General features: G+C 61.6%; 1 protein-coding gene across 1 annotated transcript; it reads left to right on the top strand.

Annotated features, from left to right (window-relative positions):
- The first annotated feature begins 35 nt into the window (after nucleotides 1-35).
- On the top strand, nucleotides 36-18,825 carry VASH1 (vasohibin 1). Its single transcript, XM_017349429.3, has 7 exons — nucleotides 36-1,759; nucleotides 7,212-7,300; nucleotides 8,378-8,434; nucleotides 9,447-9,521; nucleotides 12,356-12,737; nucleotides 14,386-14,498; nucleotides 15,262-18,825. The coding sequence occupies exons 1-7, from the start codon at nucleotides 1,439-1,441 to the stop codon at nucleotides 15,332-15,334; spliced, it is 1,110 nt and encodes a 369-aa protein (XP_017204918.1). The 5' UTR covers nucleotides 36-1,438; the 3' UTR covers nucleotides 15,335-18,825.
- The last annotated feature ends 2,033 nt before the right edge of the window (nucleotides 18,826-20,858 follow it).

Raw genomic sequence — 20,858 nt, forward strand, 5'->3', positions numbered from 1 at the left:
GACCGGCCGGGAATGAGCTGGCCCTTTAAGGGGGGGACCGGGCGCATGCGCGGAGCAGGCCAGAGTCGAGCCCGGTGGGCGACCGGCGGGCAGTGGACTCGGCGGGCAGCAGCCGGGCCCTCGGGAGGCGGGGGCGGCCCCAGCGTCGCCGAGCCGCCAGAGCCGCGATCCGCCAGTGCGCGCCGCGATCTGCCCGTGGGCGCCGCGCTCGCAGGCTGCTCCCCAGGGGCCGGCGCAGCGGCGTTCGCCCGCCCAGGCTTTGTCGCTCGCCTCCAGCTGCATCCGCCAGCCGTGGCCGCGCGGAACCTGCGGGCTGGCCCTGCGCGCCCCGTGGTCCTCCCTCCAGCCGCTCGCCGGGCCGCGGGAGCCCGAGCGCACAGCCACGGAGCATCCTTCGCACGCCCCGGCCGCGCCACCGCCCATGCTGCAGCCGGTCTGGGACAGCGACCCCGCGGCCGGAGCCCGCCGCTCGGTGACCTCTGCTCGGCCCCTGCGCGCTGCCCGAGAGGTTCCTGCTGAGCCCCGGACCCCGGCGTGGGACCCGCGCCCGGCGATGGCTCAGTCAGTGCAGCGCGGCGCCCGGTGCCCGCCGTCCGCCCGCTGAGACGCGCCCGGCTGGGGACCTCAAGGCCTTGGCTGTCCCAGCCTCCGCCTCTCCGCCGCGCCCTCCTCCTTTCTGGGGGGGCTCCGCTGCTGCTTCCCGCGGGCGAGCGGAAAGGGGGCCCAGACAAAGCCCACTTGGTACAGGGAGTTGCAGCGGGCGTGGAATGCGCGCGTCGGCGCGCGCCCGCTCCCCGCGCCCCGCCGGCCGCGAGTCGTGGCTCCGGGACTAGTCTCGGGCCCCAGCGCCTCCGGGGCGCCCGGACTGCTCGGAGCCTCCCCTCCCGCCCGGTGTCGCCTGGGCCCCCCGCGCCGGGGCGCGTGCCGGGGCGACCTCGGGAGGGTTTTGCGGAGGGACTCCCTCTCGCCGCCAGCGGGGTCCCGGGGCGCCGGGTCGGCGTGGGCACTCGTGCCCTGACCCTGCCTCCGTGTGGCCGCAGGTCCGAGTCCTCTAGCCTCAGTTTCCCTCCGACGGTCTCCTCCAGCCCAGACTGCTTGCCCGGCATTGTTCTCCCCGCCAAATGGGGGTGCTTTGCGAAGGTCGCCAGGGTTGGGGGTGTTCTCTTTATCCCGGTTTTCAAACAAGACGAGGCCTCTCGGGCTGACCCCTGCAACCCACCCCTCAACCCCCACTTCACGCTGTTGCACTGACTTTTTTTTCCTCTTTCTTTCGAGTAGTATTTTATTGTACAGGAGCCACGCCCTGGTGTCTTAAAGGCGCCTTGCACTCTGTTTGGCCATGTGGCATCCTCACAGCTGGTGTGTGGGAGGCTTCTTGTGAGCCCCCCAAATTTCCCGCCTCCTGATACATCCTCCCACCCTTGTCAAGGATTCAGGGATGCCCGGGGGGAAGAAAGTAGGCGGGGGTGGCAGCGGCGGTGCTGCCCCGACTGGAACTGCTGTGGCCGCCGCTGCCGCCTCCTCCGCTGGAGCCGGAAGCTTGGAGCCCAGCGAAGGGGCCTCGGCCCAGAGAGACGAGGAGCCAGAGGAGGAAGGGGAGGAGGACCTGCGAGATGGAGGCATCCCTTTCTTCGTCAACCGGGGCGGGCTGCCCGTGGACGAGGCCACCTGGGAAAGGATGTGGAAGCACGTGGCCAAGATCCACCCCGACGGAGAGAAGGTGGCGCAGCGCATCCGTGGGGCCACGGATCTGCCCAAGGTGAGGCGTGGGGCGCAGGGCCACCTGGGGTGTTCGGTGATCCGGAGTCACCCTGCCCTTTGAGGGTTAGGGATCCGCGGGCACAGTAAGAGTTTAAACACCTGTCAAGAAGGACTTTCCTCTGCCATTGGGGTCTCCTGGGAGGGGGCACCCCTGTGTCCTGAGCTGAACAGCAGGTGGATTAACAAATGTACTTGACAAAATGTTTTCAGGCATTGTCTCAGCAGTCTCCCAGCATATGCGGGAAGGACGTGCTGGTTGCGTGCCCATTTTATGGATGGGGAAGCTGAAAACTCAAGGTCCTGGCACCAAGAAGTGGCAGAGACTCCATGCCAGGGCCTGGGGCTCTGGGATCTGTGCCCTCCTGGGCACGAGCTTTGGGGCCCTTTGAAGCAGTTCGGTGGAGAAGGGTGAAGTTAAACGAATTTTCTGTGTTGGCTGGACCCTCCCACCACTGCTCTCTTCCCTTGGGTCGCCCACGGGGGCAGAGGCTGTGTCTCATTCATCGTTGTCTTCTCAGGGTCTCCTGTGTGCCTGGCACTGAACAGGCACTTATGTGTGTTTGCCCAATGAAAGGGTGTTTGAGACTTCTGTGTTGCACAGTGCTTTATGCAAAGACACACTTGGTGTTTTTTTTTTTTTAAAGAAACATTATGGTTAGGACTAAGGACGCATTCTCCCAAATGCAGAGACCCGAAATCTCCCCGGCAGAGTCCCACGGACAGAGACCCGAGCCCAGTGCTCAGCCCTGCCTGCTCAGGTGGTGAGGAAGGGCACGAGGGGGGATGGCAGCCAGTGCGATGGAACAGGGGACGTGTGGCCTGCTGTGTTTTGTTTCCGACAGGGTTTGGGCAGAGCCACCCAAAGCACATTTTCAGTGAGAATCAGAGGTCGGAGGTTGAGCTACTGCAGGATATTTCCTGGGGAAAATAAGATGCAGATGGATTTCGAATCGTTGAATCGCTGCGCTCTGCACAGACTTGTCATTTATTTAGCTAATCCCCTCTGGTTGGACATTTTCTCCCTCATCTTATTTTTAACCCTGTGGTGAACATTCTGGAGCATAAATTTCGGGGTTCATCTCTGATTATCTCCTCTGGATACATTCCTGAAAGACAACATGTTGCACCCAGGGCCGGTGACGTAGGCTGGGTCAGTCTGCCAGGCTACATGACTTTGGGCAAGCCTCATGGGCCTGCGTGAGCCACAGTCTTCTCATCCGTAGAATGGAGTTGATGGTCGAGGAAGAGTAAATGAGAGGTTGTGTATTCAAACGTTCGGCAAACCATAACGCCCGAGCCAGTCCTGGCGGCTGGCTGTCCATGCATCCTGCGCATCCTTCGACTCGAGGCCACACTAGACTTTACTCATAGCTTTTGTGGCCACCAGGCCCGAGTCCCGTGCTCCTCCCACGTGAACCAGTTGGGGCTGAGCAGGTGGCTCTCCAGCCATCTCACTTCTGTCTAAACCGGGCCTTGGCTTCTCTGCTCCCAGGGCCTGCAGGAGCGCCTTAGGGATTGGTCCACGGTGTCCTCGTGTCACCCTCCGTCCTCAATGGAGGAAGCGCATGGATGAAAGACACTGACATCTGTGGACAGGGAGGGATGTGAAGAGACTGACAGGAGTGTGGTGGAGAGAAGGGGGATGGGTGAGGGGTTTGGGGGAATCTGAAACCGCTCGAGCCACGCCTGAGTCTGCGTGAGGTTCTTCTTGTACCTCCATTAGAGTAGGGGCGAGCTCTGCGAGCCTGGGAGGGGTGGGGGGTGGGGCAGGGCATGGAGGAGTGAGGGCAGGCCCAGGCCAGTGGCTGCAGGGTGGGTGGGCGCCCCCTGGGCTCGCCCCTTCCTGAGTGGCCCTGAGTAGGAGCAGGGCCAGAGGCAGGCTCTGCAGAGGTCACACCATAGGGGGCCCAGGAAGTATGTTGTGGGGACTACAAAGACCACACGAGCCAGGATTTAAAGTTGGGAGATTTCCTCCAGGAAGCCGCAGACTTCTGGCATGAGAACGAGAGGACCTGGGAGCAGAGAGGCAGTCCCATGCTGCTGCACAGTGGCGGCTGGTGGCTGGGTCTGGGGAGCACTGCCCCCCCACCCTCAGTTTGGCACAGCCCCTGCCATCCACCTGCCCAGCCTGCCTTCCCTTTTCATGTTGCCTGCTGGGCCCCTGCGGGTGGCTGAGTCTGGAACCCCCTGAAGGGTGGTGTAACAAAAGGATGCTGTGGAGTCAAACCCAGCGCTGAAATCCTTACTTTCCCGTAACTGCTCACACGAGCAAGGCATGGGGATAATAGCAACGCCCACTCCAGAGGGATACTAAGTGGCGTGGATGGCAGAATGCGTGTGATGCTGCAGTCGGTGTCCCGGGCTGTTACCAACATGTTAAGGGCAGCTGTTTGCAAGAGAATCCCAAATCCATCGACAACGTCCGCTCCCCAGAAAGGATCTCTCCTTGATGGTTCGGGCTGTCACCACCTTTCAAAGCTTAGTGGCTGCTTGCCTCAGGTCCAGCTGCAACTCCAGCTAGGGAGTCTGGATGTCTCCCCTGAGAGGGTCACAGTGCTAGGGTCGTCGTGTGCCAACCCTGACACCTTTGGCACGCACTGATGATAACGGTGATGGCTCGTGTGCCCGACCCTGCTCGGATGCTGCGAGGTTGGCTGTGGGCTCCAGATGGGGCAGCCAAGGCACAGTGAAGTTCAGAAGCCTCACCGAGGTCACCCGACTGTCAGTGGCAGAGCTGGGCCCTGGGAGGCAGTGTGCAGTGCTGGAGCCGGCCCCACTCACCTCGAGGCCGTTCACCCTCGGCACACGTTCGGTCGTAGGCGCTCCCTGCTTCCCTGAGCCTTCTGCCATCCACGTGGACCCACCAGTAAGAATATCTTGGTGGAACTGGGGGCTCTTGGGGTGTCTTGGAGGACACCCTTGGCCGTGGCAGTGGAAAAGGGGCTGTCCCAAAGAGATCCGGGCAGCTGACGTCACTCGACCCTACCACATCCCCACCTAACCCCACTGTTCACAGGGAGGAAGCATTTTCTGGCTCCTGTTCTGGAGGTGGTGGGTGGAGGGCAAATGCCTGTGACCTGCCCTAAAGTAGGCCTGGTCATTTGTTTGTATGAGTTTATTTATTTGAAAGGCAGAATGACGAGAGAGAGAGAGAGAGAGAAGAGAGAGAAAATCTTCCATTTGCTGGTTCACTCCCCAAATAGGGATGGGCCAAGCTGAAGCCAGGAGCCGGGAACTCCATCCGGATTTCCCATGTGAATGGCACAGGCCCAAGCACTTGGGCCATCTTCTGTTGCTTTCCCAGGTGCATTAGCCGGGAGCTGGATCGGAAGTGGAGCATCTGGGACTTGAACACTCACATAGGATGCTGGCAGCATCGCAGGCAGTGGCTTAACTTGTTGAGCTACAACACAGCCTGTAGGGTCTTTGTTAATCGTGTTGGGATGAATGCGTGTGCCTGCAGAGAATATTTAGAGAGAAGCTGGTGGCATCCGCAGTGGGCTTCCAGGAGTCAAGGCCACGGCCGACCAGCCCCTTCCAGCTGAGCTGCAGTGGGCGCGGCCTGCAAGGGCCTGCTGGGAACCTAGGTCTTTCCCAACTCTTCCCGCTCTCAGAGCAGCCAGTTCCTGGGTCGTTTGGATGGCAGGTGCCAATGCTGTTGTGGGTCCCGTCTGGCCCTGGCCTGGGCCTGGCCTGGCTCTGAGGGAGGTTAGGTGAATGGTTCCTAGACTGCGGCCCCTTCCCTGTGGGAGCTTCTCATGAGAGGGTGCCTTGCAGACTTTTAGCTGGAGTTCCTTGAAGCCACTGGAGCCCCAGCTAGCAAGTGGGGATGATCCTGCCTTGCAGAGACGGCCACTTGAGCGGGTCAAGTGACCGATGAGCGTGCAATGCTGTTTATAGCAAACTCCTCAGTAATCCCGTTCTAATTCCCCCCTCCCTCCCCCCCTCCCATACCCCTGTGACAGGGGAAGCCAGGCCAGGTCCATGGAGAGTTCTGGAGTCCCCTGCACACAGGCTGGTCAGGCAGGAAGAGGGGGAGCCCCCATGCCTGGCCTTTCACCCCTGCTGGTGACTCCAGGTGGCAGCACCCTTGTAGGGAGGGAGGCCATTTGGAAAGGGAAGTGGCTTCCTCCAGCTGCCCAGACCGGAAGCAGGGGACAGCAAGGGCGGGAGGGAGCGGAAGCTCATGCGAACTGTCAGTGTGGGCTGAGGGCCCTTCCCTCCGGCCTCTCTGCCCTTCGGAGTGAGGAAGCATCTGTTGGGCGCTGCCATAGTCCCCTGCTGTCAGCAGCACCCCGGCCACTAGTGAGCAGCCATAAGTGTTGTCCCACTTCCCTCTGCCGCTGTGGCCACATCACTTAAGAGGCTGTGTCCTGTGGGCTCAGCTCCCCGACCACGACGAGCATCCCAAGGACAGGAGGGCAGGAGCCGGGTCCTTCCCCCGCTCCCCCCACCCAGACCTACCCCAGGAGACAGGGCTCCTGTCACACCCTACCTGCACAGACTGCAGCCCCCTGCCATGTGTGCGAGCTCTGTGTGGCCTTGGCAGATCAGCTGGCGGCCTTGGGGGGAAGAGGGTGGCACTTCCCAGGTGGGAGCCTGAGACCACCTCACAGGAGCTCCAAGGGGTGGGCCTTGTCCCTGGAGATCTGGTTCTTCTACCCAAGGAATTGTGTTCTGAACTGGGGTCCCGAGAGGACCCCCAGTCGGTGCCTCCCCTGGCCGCTTCCAGCCGCACTGACTTGTTGGAACCGAAGCTGCAGGACCTGGGCTTCACTGGCTGGAGGCCGAAAGACAGCCCCAGGGCCTCGGCGCAGCCTGGCAGTTCCCAGGCACTGGGGGCACCTGCCTGACTCCTCCCCACTGCCCCTCCTTCCGCTTAGTGCTGGAGATCGTTCTGGGGAGATGAGCTATCGGGTTACCCAGGTACCTGTGCTGCTCAGGCGGAAGAAGGTTGAAGGAGCCCCCGAGGCCTCTATAAAGCAGCTGGGACCTGGAATATGGTGACAGCAAGACCTGGCCCCCTCATCCCTGGCCTGCTGCCGCTGACTGCTGCCCCGGCCAGGAAGCCGCTCAGAGGATGGGACACTGGGATGGGCGGCTTTGAGCCAGCGCTTGCACCAGAGCAAAACCCAAGCCCAAACGAACTTAACCCCAACGCAGGCATCTCGTTAGGCCTTGAAGTTAACAAATACTTAAAATTCAAAGCAGTCAATGAATCAACCTATGTTTTTCTAAAATTATTGGGGAAACATAAAATTGGAGCGTCAGCGTGAGTTCCAAATGAGGCGCGCTGTCTGTGCCAGGAGGGAGGCGCTGCTGGGAGCAGTCTCGGGAGGGAGAGGCCGCCCCTTCCCTAAGGTGTGGCTCCCCTGGGAGCTAACCCCGGGCGTCCGGTGGGCTGCAAGCCGGGCCTCCCCTCGTGACTCGAGCTCTTTCTCTGTCCTCAGATCCCCGTACCGAGTGTGCCTACTTTCCAGCCGACTACGCCCGTCCCTGAGCGCCTGGAAGCCGTGCAGCGCTACATCAGGGAGCTGCAGTATCCGCTCTGGTTCAGGGTCATGGCCGCTGGCCGGCTGGTGTGCTGGGTCCAAAGCCAGACAGGCCTGGAGAGGGATCCGCGGGGCCTCCTCCTTCCCCAGCTGCAGAGGCATCGTTCTGTGACATGGCTCTGTTCCCCGAAACGCTGGGAACCCAGCCTGTGTCCCCCCTGGGTCTCAGAGGAACATTGATGAGTGCTGGCCTGGCTCCAGCCTCCATCACCCGCTTCCTGGGATAAAGGGGCAGTACTGTCTCCTGAGCAGCTCGCTGTGGCAGGGGTAGGAGCCTAGCTCATCATCAGCCGCCAGCCCCAGCAGAGGCTCCCTTGGGGCTGTTGAAAACATGATTTTAAAGGCAGGGGAAACTGAAGAAGACAAAGGATGTTTATGCCCCAGAAGGTTAACTTTCGCTTTCTGGAATCTTCTCTTGGTTCTTGCCTTTGCTTCCCCCAGCAGGAGCTAGCTTGCCCAGTCTTTCCAGATTCTGCCCTGAGTCACTGCTGATCCTGCTGTCGGCCCCTCCAACCTCTGTGCTATATACCCCAGAGCCGAGCCGAGTCTCCTGGGGCCTCTCCCTCCAGTCCCCCTGGCTGCAGACGAAGCCAGAGGTGGGGGAAGCAGCACAAGTCTGAGGTCGGGAAAGGCCCTGCTGAGGTCTGAAAGGCTGGTCTGGCTGTCCCTTTGCCAGCGGGGAAAGCGTCCAGCAAAGGGAGGGACTTGGCTCAGGAGCCCCCAGCCATTAGCCAGGCAGGACACTGCCACAGCCCCAGGTGTCTCCTTTCTCGCAGCCAGATGGGAAATGAAGCAATGCAGAGTCCGGGCTGTCGCCAGCTGCGGCCTCTCTTCCAGCCCCAGGTGGGAGGGTGCAGGAGGCCGCCAGGGGGAGCAGGGGGATCCTTTCTACGCCTGCCTCTCCCTCCGGGAGAAGCAGGCCTTGAGCAGCTTCCAGGGTGCCTGCAGAAGGCTTTTTGTGGGGTCCTTATGCAGCCTGCACCCCTGGGAGTGCTGGGGCCCCCGCGGGGAGAAGGGCTGCCTCTTCCAGAACAAGCCAGGAAGCCCTTAACCGGCACCCGCAGGTACAATCACACAGGGACACAGTTCTTTGAAATTAAGAAGAGCAGACCTCTGACAGGGTAAGTCCAGAAGACCCCAAGTCCCCTGCCCCCAGGCCGGGTTGGAGCCTCCGTGAGGTGCCTTTGAGTGGAAGCTCACGGGACAGGCAGGGCCGCTCCGGGCATGCCAGCCTACAGGGGACAGGTGCCACTGGGGCTCTGGGGACACCAGCAGATGACTGGCCAGGGCTGGCTTGATGAGAAGGAAGCCCGACTCCATTCTGAGCCAGCAGGGGGAGGGGCAGCCCCGCCCCCACCTGCTTGCCTTGGGGGTGCCGGAGGGTGGTCCCTAGTGGACTATAGCTGCATGGCCAGAGGACAGTAAGCAACGGATGCCACAGCCGGGGCTAGGCTGGGCCCCTAGGGTTTCAAAGTTAATGGGAATTGTCCATCTCGCTGCCCACATAATCTGTGTTTGCTTCCTGGTAAAATGTGCTTTAACCGGTTCATTAGCAAAATGACTTCCTTACCCCTGCTCCGGGCCCCATGGTGGAATCCAGGCTCCCTGACCCCAGAGCCTGGCTCTCGCTCTGCTGCAGCTGCAGTGTGTGAAGCCAGTGGCCAGGCTAAGTCTCACCCCAGGCCTTAAACAGCATTCAGTGCGGAGAGGGGAACCGAGCCTTGGGCACAGATGTTTGGAAGGGGGGGGGGGGCTCACCAGGCAGCTCTCTGCCTGAGGTCACACAGCCAAGCCTTGGGAGCAGGCGCAGGTGCAGCCAGTCTGGAAGCTCTTTGGAAAAGCCGTGGTTGGGTCAGGGGTGTCTGCCATGCTCAGGAATGGAAGGAAGAGTCCCTGCCTCTCCCCCGGGTCTTAGAGCTGGAGCCAGGAGTGGGAGGAGGCAGGCAAGGGTAGGAGGGGGCCTCTGTCCACCCCGACCGCCCCTTCCCACTTCAGAGGAGGGCGGCTTGGGGGCTGGGAAGGCTCTGTGCAGCCAGTATTTCTAGTCCCCCTGCCCCCTCCACTCGACCCTCCCCCACTGGAAGGGGCTGGAGATAGGCGCTGTCCTCATTGCTCTGCGTCCCTTTCCCACAGGCTGATGGACCTGGCCAAGGAGATGACTAAAGAGGCTCTGCCAATCAAATGCCTGGAAGCTGTGATCCTGGGAATGTATCCTTCCTCCGGGGTGGCGCCCAGCCTCCCTGGGCTCTGCTTCCTGCCCTGGCAGGGGAGGGCCCAACGAGGGCCAGAGCTCTCCCAGCTGTTGCCTGGGCAGTCATCCCCTGGACCCTCCCCAAGGTGGAGGAGCCTGGGGGCCCAGGGCCCCACGCCCCAGGCTTGCTGGGCAGCTGCCTTGAGTCACGTGGGCATAGCTGCCCTGTTCTCCAAGCCCTGAATCCGGGCACAGATCTCCCAAAGACTGATGTCCACTAGCCAGCCTGGGAGAAGCAGTCAGAATGCCCAAGTATTGGCATTTCCAGGGCATGCTGATTTGTGGGGACGATGCATAGGATCCTGGGAGTAGAACTCTCTTAAAAAAAATAACAACAACAAAAAAACCTCACAGACAGGGTTTCTCGGCCAGCCCCAGCCAGAGGGCAGAAGTATGGGAGGCAGGGGGGCAGCCAAACCCCCAGTGGGTGCAGGGGGAGGGGAGGCAAGTTCTGCACCCTAAGTGGTCAGTGCCCGAGCCCAACCTTTTCTTTATTCACTTGTTTCATTACAAGATTTTTCAAGTTTTTGCAGAGGGAGCAGTGTGGTCAACACCCACGCACCACTGCTCAGCTGCAGTAACTCCAGGCCAGTCCCTCTCTCCCCAGCCCTCCCATGTTCCCTACCTGCTTTTAAACACTTTGCCTATCTCCCCTGGGGTCAGAGGAGCACAGATGAGGGCGGGGCCGGGAAGGGGTGAGGGTGCGAAACTGGTTTTTCCTTTGGAGGAACAGGACCCGCAGGGGTCCCCTCTTTCCCCACAGACAGACCTTGGGTTTATACAGTGAGACCACAGGTGCCCTCCTTCCACCCCCCCCACCCCCGCCACCCAGAGGTGCCAAGAACCGAGTCCACGGTGGCCACAGTAGGCAGGCACATTTCTAAGAACCCGGCTGGCACTGCAGTTGATAGCTAGGATGGCCATGAGGCCCCTGAGAACTTTGTACCACGGCCAGTACACGGCCTCACATCCACTTCTTCAGGGAGTGTGTACCAACGTGGAGGCTGCCCATCCCCCATCACAGGAGGGAAGCTGCTCCCAGTCCAGGCAAAATCGTGGGGTCCCAAGGCCTTCCAAGGATCAGCTGGTGGCTTACGAGCAGGAAGAGAGGAGGGGTGTCCATCTGGGTGAGGGGCCCCCAGAGCCCCCTGTGCCACTGCACATGCACCGGGCCCCGTGCTGGTTCTTCCTGGCCCTCATCCCTGCTGCACTGGGAGCCACTGCAGGACAAGGCTGCGCACGTCTCATCTCTGTCCCTGGACGCTCGCAAGGAGCTGGGCTCAGTCAGCATCGGCGGAGTGGGTTTAGTGCTGGAGGGACGTGATGTAGGGGCTGAGGGCATAGACTCTGGGGTCACGCTGACCGGCGCTGGAATCCTGGCTCTGCCACTTACACACTGTGTGACCCCACGCAGGCTCCCTAACACCTCGGAGCCCTCCCCTGAGAAAGTGGGTGATTAATGGGGTACGTGTGGCAGAGTGCTTGGTACATGGAGGGCTCAATGCATTGTGCGCATGGCAGAGTGGTCGGTGCACGGAGGGCTCAGTGTGCCGTGCGCAGCACCTGCTCCGTGCTGTATCCACACGTCCCTTTCGAAGAGTCTACTGAGCAACTACTATGTGCCTGGCTCTGCCCTGGAGAAGCCGCAAAGAACCTGACAGACAAGGTCCCCAGTCCAGCAAGTTTACATCCCAGTGGGGGAGACAAAGTAAACACAGAAATAAGCAAAATACAGGTCATGATCAGCTAACTAGCAGAGCAGACTTGCTTTAGAAAGGGAGGCAGGAGTAGGGATTAGGACGCCGGCTGGAGAGCGTGCGTCCTGTACTGGGAGCCTGGGTTTCAGTCCCAGGCCCTGGGAGGGAGCAGGCGATGGCTCCAGGAGCTGGGTTCCTGCTACCCACACAGGAGACCTGGGTTCAGTTCCTGGCTCCTGGCCTCAGTCAGGCCATTGTGGGCATTTGGGTGGTTAACCAGAGGATGGGAACTCTGCCTCTCCAATTACAAGGAAGGAAGGGAGGCCGTGATGGCGCTGGCAGCCAGGCTTATGGACTGAGAGCAAGGGGGGAGGGGCCACAGGACAAGGCACTGGCGGGGGGGCGGGGGTGGCTGCAGAGGTGGAGCAGGCTGGGCTAGGGATGGGCAGCGAGACTGCGGAGACTGCCATGCTGGCCTCACGGGCCACAGCAATGCCCTTGATCCTTTGTGAAGGGCAACAAGCGGGGGGGGGGGGGGCGGCGTGTGGACCAGGCAGAGGGAAACCAGCGAGGGCCTGTGACAGGTGTGAGTGACAGGAGGGGGGAGGGTTGGGGAGCCGGCCAGGCCGAGGGGCTGCAGCCTCCCTCACCCCTTCTCCAGCCACTGCCGTCCAAGAGCACCTCACAAGGTTTGTGGGAAATGGAATGAAAAGAGAGGATTATTTTGACGCCAGATAGTTACCATCTGTGCCTATAGAGGCCTCCAAAAAGTTCTGCTTTGCAGCAAAATAAATTTACCTTCAGATTTAATGTTTTCCACGAACTTTGTGAAGAAGTCCCCTCTATTATTATTATTACGATGAGGAGGAGGAGGAGGAAAATGATTGGCCCAGCAGCTGGGAATGTTCTAGTAGTCCTGTTCCTAACAGAGATTCCGTTTATTAAGCACTTACTGTATGCTGGCCGGAAACCAGTGGGGAGGAGGAAGTCACGTGTCTGCACGGCTGCGCAGGGGCCGTGGGCGCGCGTTCCCCCGCCCCGGGTGGGGCCCCCACGCCTCGCTGGGCTCTTTCCTTAGCTGGGGTGCCCGGCAGTTACCTCACCAACAGCATGCCCGCCCTGGAGCGCTTCCCCATCAGCTTCAAGACCTACTTCTCAGGGAACTACTTCCGCCACATCGTGCTGGGGGTGAACTTCGGGGGCCGCTACGGGGCGCTGGGCATGAGCCGGCGCGAGGACCTGATGTACAAGCCGCCGGCCTTCCGCACGCTCAGCGAGCTCGTGCTGGACTACGAGGCCGCCTACAGCCGCTGCTGGCACGTGCTGCGCAAGGTCAAGCTGGGCCAGTGCGTGTCCCACGACCCGCACAGCGTGGAGCGCATCGACTGGAAGCACTCAGTCCTGGACGTGGACAAGCTGGGGCGCGACGACTTCCGCAAGGAGCTGGAGCGCCACGCGCGCGACATGCGGCTCAAGGTCAGCGCGGGGGAGGAGGGGTCCCCGCGGACGGGAGGTGGAGCCTGGGCAGGGGCGAGTTTGCAGAGAGGTGGCCGCTGGGGTGGGCAGACCGCGACGGCTCCAGGACCAGGGTTTGCTTGGTGGCTGGTGGCGGGTGTGTGTGTGTATGTGTGTGTGTGTGTGTGTGTGAGATCCTGGGAGGTGGGGGAGGGCCTTAGGAGTGAAGACCTGCTGGTGAGCACCTCCGTAGCGCCCCCTATGGGTCCTGACTTGGGCCCCCAGCCCCGGGCATCCAGTGAAGGACTAGGAGGAAGTCAGAAGAAACACAATGAGGGCGGTCACTTCCTCTCCCTCCCCCCACCAGCGATGAGCAGGGTCTTTGGGGAGCTAGAAGGGGGCTGGGCTGTTTGGACTAGAACAGGCGACCTAGCACTCGTGCGTATCCAGCTGTGCCTCCGCTGGCCAGCTGGGCAAGTTCCTGTCCACTGCTGCCTCCCCCACAGTCCCGGGAGCTACTTGGATGGGGACAGGAAGTCAGAAACTTGCTCACTGGTGCTGAGAGGCGGATGGGCCGGACCTGGGAATGCCGGCTTGTGGAAGATGCCTGCAGGCAGCCGCCCTTGCCCTGCCAGGCGGGAGGCCGGGAGCCTGCAGGGTGCCGGTGCCTTCTCCCAGGGCACACATGGGCTCAGTGGACCCTGCATCAGGGAGGGGGCTGCTCTTCTCTGCTGCTCCTGGGCTGCCCGCCCCCGACCCCGGCCTGCCTCTGGGCGGCCCAGCCCCCAGCCCTGGCCGCTCATGGTATGACGTGTCTTCAAGGCCCAGGTTGGGTCTGGAGCTAGAGCTGGAAGTTCCCTGCCGGGTAGCGCTGATCCCCAACCAGCCCAGCACTGAGCACTCCCCCTGTTACGTGCCCCTCTCCTGTACCCGACGTGCACCCCAGGCTTTTGGAAGCTCAAGCTGTGCTGCACTAAGGATGATTCATTGGTTTTTGTCATTTTCCTTAAGGTTTATATTTGAAAGGCGGCGTGACCTAGAGAAAGGGAGAGTCAGAGACCCTCTGCTGGTTTGCTCCTCTAAGTGGTCACAATGGCCAAGGCTGGACCAGGCTGAGGCCAGGAGCCTGGAGCTCCATCCAGGTCTCCCATGGACTTGGTCATCTTCTGCTGACCTTCCAAGCTCATTAGCAGGAAGCTGGATTGGAAGCAGGGACACGAATGGGCACTCTGATCTGGGGTGCCAACGCCACAAGTGGTAGTTTAACCTGTGCACCATAACAGCGGCCTCTGGTCGTTTTTACTTAGCGACAGAGCTACCAGTCTGACTCCTGATTGGCTTGGGATAATCAGTGCCACTTTTGGGGTTGATAAGGCCCCAGACCTGAGCTACCTCCCCAATGCCATGTTCAGCGGGCGTGGCTGAATGGGCTTCTCTTATCAGCCCAGCCACAGCCCCTACTTCCTGGCTACCTGCGGGGGTCCACAGGGACAGGACAGCCTTGCTGAGCACCGCCTGCCCTGGTCGCGGGGGTGCCTGGGAAGGGGACTTGGACAGCCCTCAGAGCAGGGCAGGACCTTGCCAGAGGCTTCCCAGGTGCCTGTGCAGGGCAGGTTGGGCCCTGGAGCAGCCTGGAGTGATGCTTTACTTCCCTCCCACCCCCACCTAGATTGGCAAAGGGACAGGCCCTCCCTCCCCCACCAAGGACCGGAAGAAGGACGTTTCCTCCCCACAGCGGAGCCAGTCCAGCCCCCACCGCCGGAACAGCCGCAGCGAGAGACGGTGAGAGACGGGATGGCCCCTGCATGCGGCCCAGGGAGGCTCTTTCCTTCCCTCTCCTTGTCTCCATCTTTTCCTCTCCCTCCCTTGTCCTCTCCCCTGTCCTCTTTCTGTTCTGCTCCTGCCCTAGGGCAGTGATGTGGGATGGTCGGGGTGGGTGTTTGTGTGCTGAGCGAGGCAGCCCATCTTCCACCAAAGACTCCACCCAGAAGAGCCAGGCAGGCAGCAGAGTGGGCTGTATGGGAGGGAAGGGGTCCCTGGAAGGAACTTCCCACCAGAGGCTATGCACATTGGGTGCTGGCTGTGTGCAGCCTTGGTAGATGGCTTCGAACGTGACTTTGAGTCTGTGGTTTGTGTCTCTATCTAGATGGAAAAATAATAATAATAATAACCAGGCCTCCTCCTGTGACTTTGTCTCCTACGATATGAGGCTGGCTCTTGCTTTAAATGCAGTTGTCACCCAGGAGCCACCTCTCTGCTGTGAGGCCTCTGGCTGGCTTTGATCTAGGCTTCTGCTTCTATAGGGATTTATTCTGCAGGCCGTTCCCCACCAGCTGCCTCCAGGGGAGCCAACCCCCAGAGGAGAGCGAGCATCTGTAAAAGTGAGCAGGACCACGCTCAGGAGGGCGCGTGCAGGCCAGCGTTCCAGAAACGCACCTGCCCGCCACTCTGCTGCCCCGGCAGGGCCCCTGGGGAACAGAGCTGAGAGCCACAGCCTCCCTGGGTGGCCGCTCACTCGCCCTGCTCTCTTCTCCTCCTCCCTCAGACCCTCGGGTGAGAAGAAGCCTTCGGAGCCCAAAGCCATGCCAGACCTCAACGGGTACCAGATCCGGGTGTGAGGCAGGCGCCAGCGACCCGGGGCCTCCCGCCCACTTCTGGGGACCAGGATCCACCTGCTGGAACCAGCATCGCTCATGGCGAAGAAGGGGCTTGTGATGGGGCAAGAAGAGTGCGCTCCAGCTCAGTGCCCCAAGACCACCCCAACTAAGCTGAGACCCCTAACTTTGGGCAGAGAGGCAGTTAGTACTTGATTTGGCGTTTTTAGCTCTGCAGCTGAAGCTGAAGGTATTTGGGGAAAATGAATCAAGTGGGGTCTGCTGATGGCTGCAGGGCCGGCAGGTAGGAGCTCCAAGTGCCATGCGCCGGCTGAGGCAGGGTTGCCGGTTCTGCTGGTGACGCGCCCTGGCGTCTTGTCCTATCTGTGGGGTGTGGTGGGGAGCGGGGGTGGGGTGGGGGGATGCGTTTCTCCGGTTCTGCCTGCACTGGCAGAATCTTGACCCAGGGAACGGGAAGCAGGGTAGGCACCATCCTTGAGAAAAGTCCACGTGGCCCTCAGTCCGGAGCTCGGCCCCCGTGACTTCTGCGCCCAGAGTGGGATCCTGTGGCCTGGAGACCCTCAGGCCCTGGTGCAGAGTGGCCTGGGGCTGGACTGCAGGGGAGCAGGAAAGAACCATGGGTCCAGGGTGCTCAGGCCCCCAACTGGGTCCGCGTGCTCAGCCTCTTGCCTCTTGCTGCAGGCCGGGGGCCTCCCTATTGAGGGTCTTAGCTGTGCACTGGGTTCTGCATGACCGCGGGGATGCAGCAGACCAGGAGCGGTGGCTGGACACGGGGTGACTGCCTGGGACCCTCAAGGCCTGGGTCCTTCCCCATGGCTCAGCCCTGCCGGGGGAATCAAGAGCAGCCAGGGACGGCTGTGGCCCCGGCCGGCCCCCCTCCTCCGGCAGCCCCTGTAGGCTGGGGGTCCCAGTGATGGCCGGACCCGCCGCTCGGGCCTGTTCTCCAGGCCCCAGCAGGGAGGGATCTAGGCGGCTGGAGCTGTCTGCAGCCTCCGACCAGACCCCAGACAGCTGGCACGGAGGTGAGACACGTGGGGAGGGGTCCGCAGGGCTGGGGAAAGGCTCTGCAGGCTCAGGCGTGGAGGTGTAGGGCCAGGGCGCCGTGTGTCCATGCAGGGGGGCCAGGGCCCAAGAATTGGGGGATGTAAGTGACAAAGGGGTATGGGGAGAGTTTGGAATCGGGCTGCTTGGGGAGCAGAGTGTCCCCTACAGCAGAGATAGGCAGCTACTTTGTCAGGAAGCTAAAGAGGGTTCGGGTTATGGCCGGGTGGCCGGGTGAGCTTATCATTAAGGTTTTTGACTGAGAGGTTGGGTCAGCCAGGAGCAGCTGCCCAGGAGGCCCCGTAAGGCAGGCGGCAGCTGGGGGCCTGGATCAGGAGGAGTTGTGTGCTCCAGGGGAGGGCTGCAGGGCGGGGTGGGGACTGAGGCAGCGTCTAGGGCTCTCCCCATTAAAGGGGCAGCTGCTGCTCATCTGTTCTCCCACGTCAGGCCCTGCGTGGAAAGAGTAATTCCTCAGAGGCCAGAAGTCTGGACTTCTATGAGAAATCTGCTTTTTTAAAGGTTGGCAATCAGTTCATAACATTAACAAACCCAATACAGAGGAAAGAGAAGGATTTGTGAACGCTGGAGCAGAGCCAGTTGGGCAGGGGGAAGTCTGCTGAGGGCTTTGAGGTGGGAAGCCTGAAAGGTTCTCAGCCTGGCAGAGAGGGAGAGGTGGGCCTGAGACTCCTCCCACAGCGGGCAGCTGCCTGTGTCCGCCTCCCGTCTCCCAGCAGGCCGGAGACAAACAGGACCACCTGAGTCACCACTGGGTCGCCAGAGCAGGTGCACTGGGATGGAAACGGGGCAGCCTTCCCCTGCCAGGGAGATGGACGGTGCCTCTGAGCAAAACCGGAAGAGGCGGAGCCAGGGCTGCCTTTGCTGCGCAGAGCCTGCCGGGGAGATGCCCCAAGGCTGGCAGCTCTTCAGTCCGGCAGCTCTGCGCCCAGATCCTGGCCCGCTGCTCCCAGAAGACCCTAGGAGCCCAGCTGGCCAGTCCCTTGCCTGGGCACATTCCTCCTGGGGTTGGTGGGCCTTGGCCCCTCCCCTAAGCCACACCAATCAGAGGGGCGTGGTCAGGGATCCCGAGTCAGCCTTCAGCGGGCAGGGAGGGTGGTCCCACGTTGCTCCCTCAGGAGGCCTGAGGCTGCACACGCTGCCCTCTGGGTGTGGGTGTCACTCGCCATCAGGGCGCTGGGAGCCGGAGCCTGCTTCAGGAGGGTCCAGGACCCTGAGGATTGCGCTGGACCACAGGGCCTGTCCTGCAGAACCCTGGGGGGCAAAGGAAGCAGAACGGAGCCCTGACCCACGGTCCGCCCCTCCCTGGCTGGCAGCCCCCTGGCACTCCCCTCCCAAGCCGAGACCTCGCCTAGGGCGACCACCACAGGCCGCAGCGGTGCTTCTTACTTTCTGTTGAACAGTCTCTCCTATGTAGCGGCCCCTCCTCCCCGCTGGGCATGTTTACACAGGCTCTGCTCCCCGGGGCTGGCCTGGGGTTCTGGGGAGGCAGAGACAGGGACTTCGGGGCCTTAGTCACCGTCCATGGCGTCACTTCATCTCACTCCCCAGGAGGGACGGGGCCTGGCTGCTGGGGAGGGAGCCCAGCTCCTATGCCCTCTGCAGGTGGGGGCTGCTGGCTGAGGAGGGGGCAAGGTGAGGTCAGCCCGAGCCGCCTGGGGAAGGGGGGCCGGGGTCAGCATTAGGAAGCTGTCCACCTGCCTGCCAGTCCTCCCCCTCTGCAGCCTCCCCACGTCCCCACACTCCCCTCCCCCATCATGCCCGCCACCACCATCCCTCCCTGGCTGCAGCCAAGGGCACAGCAGGCACAAAGCCGGGGCTGGGGTCTGAGGAGTAGAGAGAACCCAGGAGTTGACCACATCTGGTTTCCGGCCCTTCCTGGCACTCCCATCCTGCCCCTTCCAGCTTGGACTTGACTTCCCCGCTCTGGGGTTAGATGGGAAACCGGGCTGGCAGAGGGCCCAGGGGCACCTGTGCCAGTGTGCACACCTGTTCTTCCTGCCTGCAGCCATCTCCTGGCTGGGCCACAGCACCACGCTCTGCCCTGAGCCCCTGGCCTTGTGGACGGTGTGAAGGCAGGAACAGTGCTCTGCGGGGGGTGCCCCTGCCAGGTACTACAGCTTCCCGCCAGCTTCCCCCACCCCAGGGCTGCGTGGTGCTAGCCGGGGGTGTGTCAGTGTCAGCCCTCTTGCCCCAGCCTGGTGCTCTGAGTCCCAGGTTCCGGAGGGAAGCAGCCCGGGTTGGTGACGGAGTACCACCCCTCCCCCAGGCCTTGTGTTTGGCTGCCGTGTTATACTTGACATTGTACTTCCTGTGCTCATATCAGTATTGCCCCTCCCTTTCTCCCTGACACTTCGTCTCATTCCTGTTCTCACTTCTGCCCTGAAATGAATAAAGTCTCCCAGCTCCGATGTGTGGGCTGGGCTGGCATCACCACACCCCAGCTGCTGCGTCTCCTTTTCCTTGGGAGCTGGGGCCCTGTCCACGCATCCCCACAGTGGTGCGGGGAGCCTGAAGCCAGGGACCAGGATACTCCCACCCCTGCCGTCCTGAGGCGCCTCTGGGGTCCCAGACTTTCATCCTCAGCCAGCCGAAGCCACTGGCTTCTTGTGAACCCTAATCCGGGAGTGGGTCCTTGCTTCTCCCTCACTGCGCCGGGGCCCCAGAGCCTGCGCCCAGCGTGCATTCCAGAGCCCTGCTCTTCCTGTCCCCATCCACAGCGGCCCATGGGGACGGGGAGCAAGGGGAGGGCTCTCCTGGGAGATGACCTTATTTCAGGGAACCATGGCAACAGGGGTCTGGAGTCCCTCCTCACAGCCGCCAGCCCGGAGCGCACCCAGTGGTGAAAGTCACAGCTTCGGGGGACACCCCTGGGTCTGCCAGCCTCCCCCACCCCTCCGCTGCCCCTCTGGCTCTGGCCCTCTTCCCACACTTGAACACAAGCCCAACCCTTGAAGGAGGACTGGCACAGAAAATACCTTTCAGATTCCCAAGGAGTTTTCAGACCTAAGTCTCCCTCGTCACATCTCTGTTCTTTCATTCAGCCCGAAGTAAAACCCCAGACTTAAGAAATAAGACGGGAGGTCTCCCCCCAGCCAGACCTCACGACGTGCTAGCAAGGCTCCCGAGGAGGCCTGGCAGCTGGGGAGACGAGGTGTTGGCTTCTGTCCCACCCACAGGGCCAGTTTTGCTACAGGCTTAGTGGACTCCAGCTACAGCAATGCCCAAAAGAGCCTTTCGGTAAAGGTGACCAGAATCATGATTTCACAAAGGCAGTGTCGGTGCGCTGCAGTGGGAGGACAAGGGCCCGGTGTGCAGGCTTCCCGGAGACCGCTCCCACACAGGCCGTGTCAGCAGAGACCCCTGGGGGCCCCTCAGGGGGAGGCAGCTGGCTCACAGCAGGTGCAGCCGATTTAGGCATGTGTCTAATCAGCGTGGCCCTCTGGCTGCAGGTGGCACCTTTCAGAGCCCTGGAGGTGAAGAGGTTGGAGCTCTGCCACCCCTCTCTGTCAGGGTCCGGCATTCCGACCGCTACTGTGGAGGGCAGTGCTGGAAGGAGGTGGGGGTCACGGCCAGGCCCAGGCTGCCTGGCCACCCTTAGTGCTTGCCAGTGGGAGTGAAGGGAGCCCAACTGGGGCCTGGCAGGTGGTAGCCAGGTGCCACCCCAGTCATCTGGAGGTCAACCCATATGGCAGTTTGCACACAGACGGACAGACTGTCTTGGACCCCTGGCCAGAAAGGACTGGGTCTTGGGAAACACAAAACCTCAGGATTTCAGTGCAGCGACTCTGCTGTGTTCACAGCTGGCCAAGGGCCCAGGCCTTACTCGGGGTGACGGGAACCGAGGGGCTGGGCAGAAGGGCGGGGTTCCCTTCCAGTCAGCCAACTCAGCTCTCCTGGGCCTGGTGGAAATGCACTCTGCCGGGCCCTCATCTGGGTGGCTCTTGCCTGGGACGGGTTCCTGCCGCACGTTTGTTTAGAAGAGAGAGGAAAGGAGCAGGGGGGGTGCACCCAGGTGTTGGCAGCCAGGGGAGGGCAGCACCCCCTGGTGGAAGCCACGCTGTGTGTTCACTGCGTACCCAATCCTGCAGGGAAGAGCTACCCCAGGCCAGGAGAGGTCTCCAGCTAAAAGCCTTCTCTGCCCGTCCTGGGCCCCTATCCCACATGGGTGACCACCACACAAGGTAACGGCCTCTCTCCCAGAGAGAATCTGTTCCAAGGAGCTTGGGGTGACAATAAGGCAAAGGGATCCCAGTGTACACGCTGGGAACTTCTGTGTCTTCAGCTGTAGAGGTGCCATCTGAACACACCTGAACCCCGCCTCGAAGTGCTGTTGTCTCAGTCACATGGGGGCACTGTGTGCACTGCTAACAAAAGCATTGTCCAGGGGCCGGCGCTGTGGCATAGCAGGTAAAGCCTCCACCTGCAGTGCCGGCATTCTATAAGGGCGCCGGTTCAAGCCCGGCCTGCT

Source organism: Oryctolagus cuniculus, chromosome 20 (genome assembly GCF_964237555.1).
Source record: "Oryctolagus cuniculus chromosome 20, mOryCun1.1, whole genome shotgun sequence".
Taxonomy (NCBI): Eukaryota; Metazoa; Chordata; class Mammalia; order Lagomorpha; family Leporidae; genus Oryctolagus; species Oryctolagus cuniculus.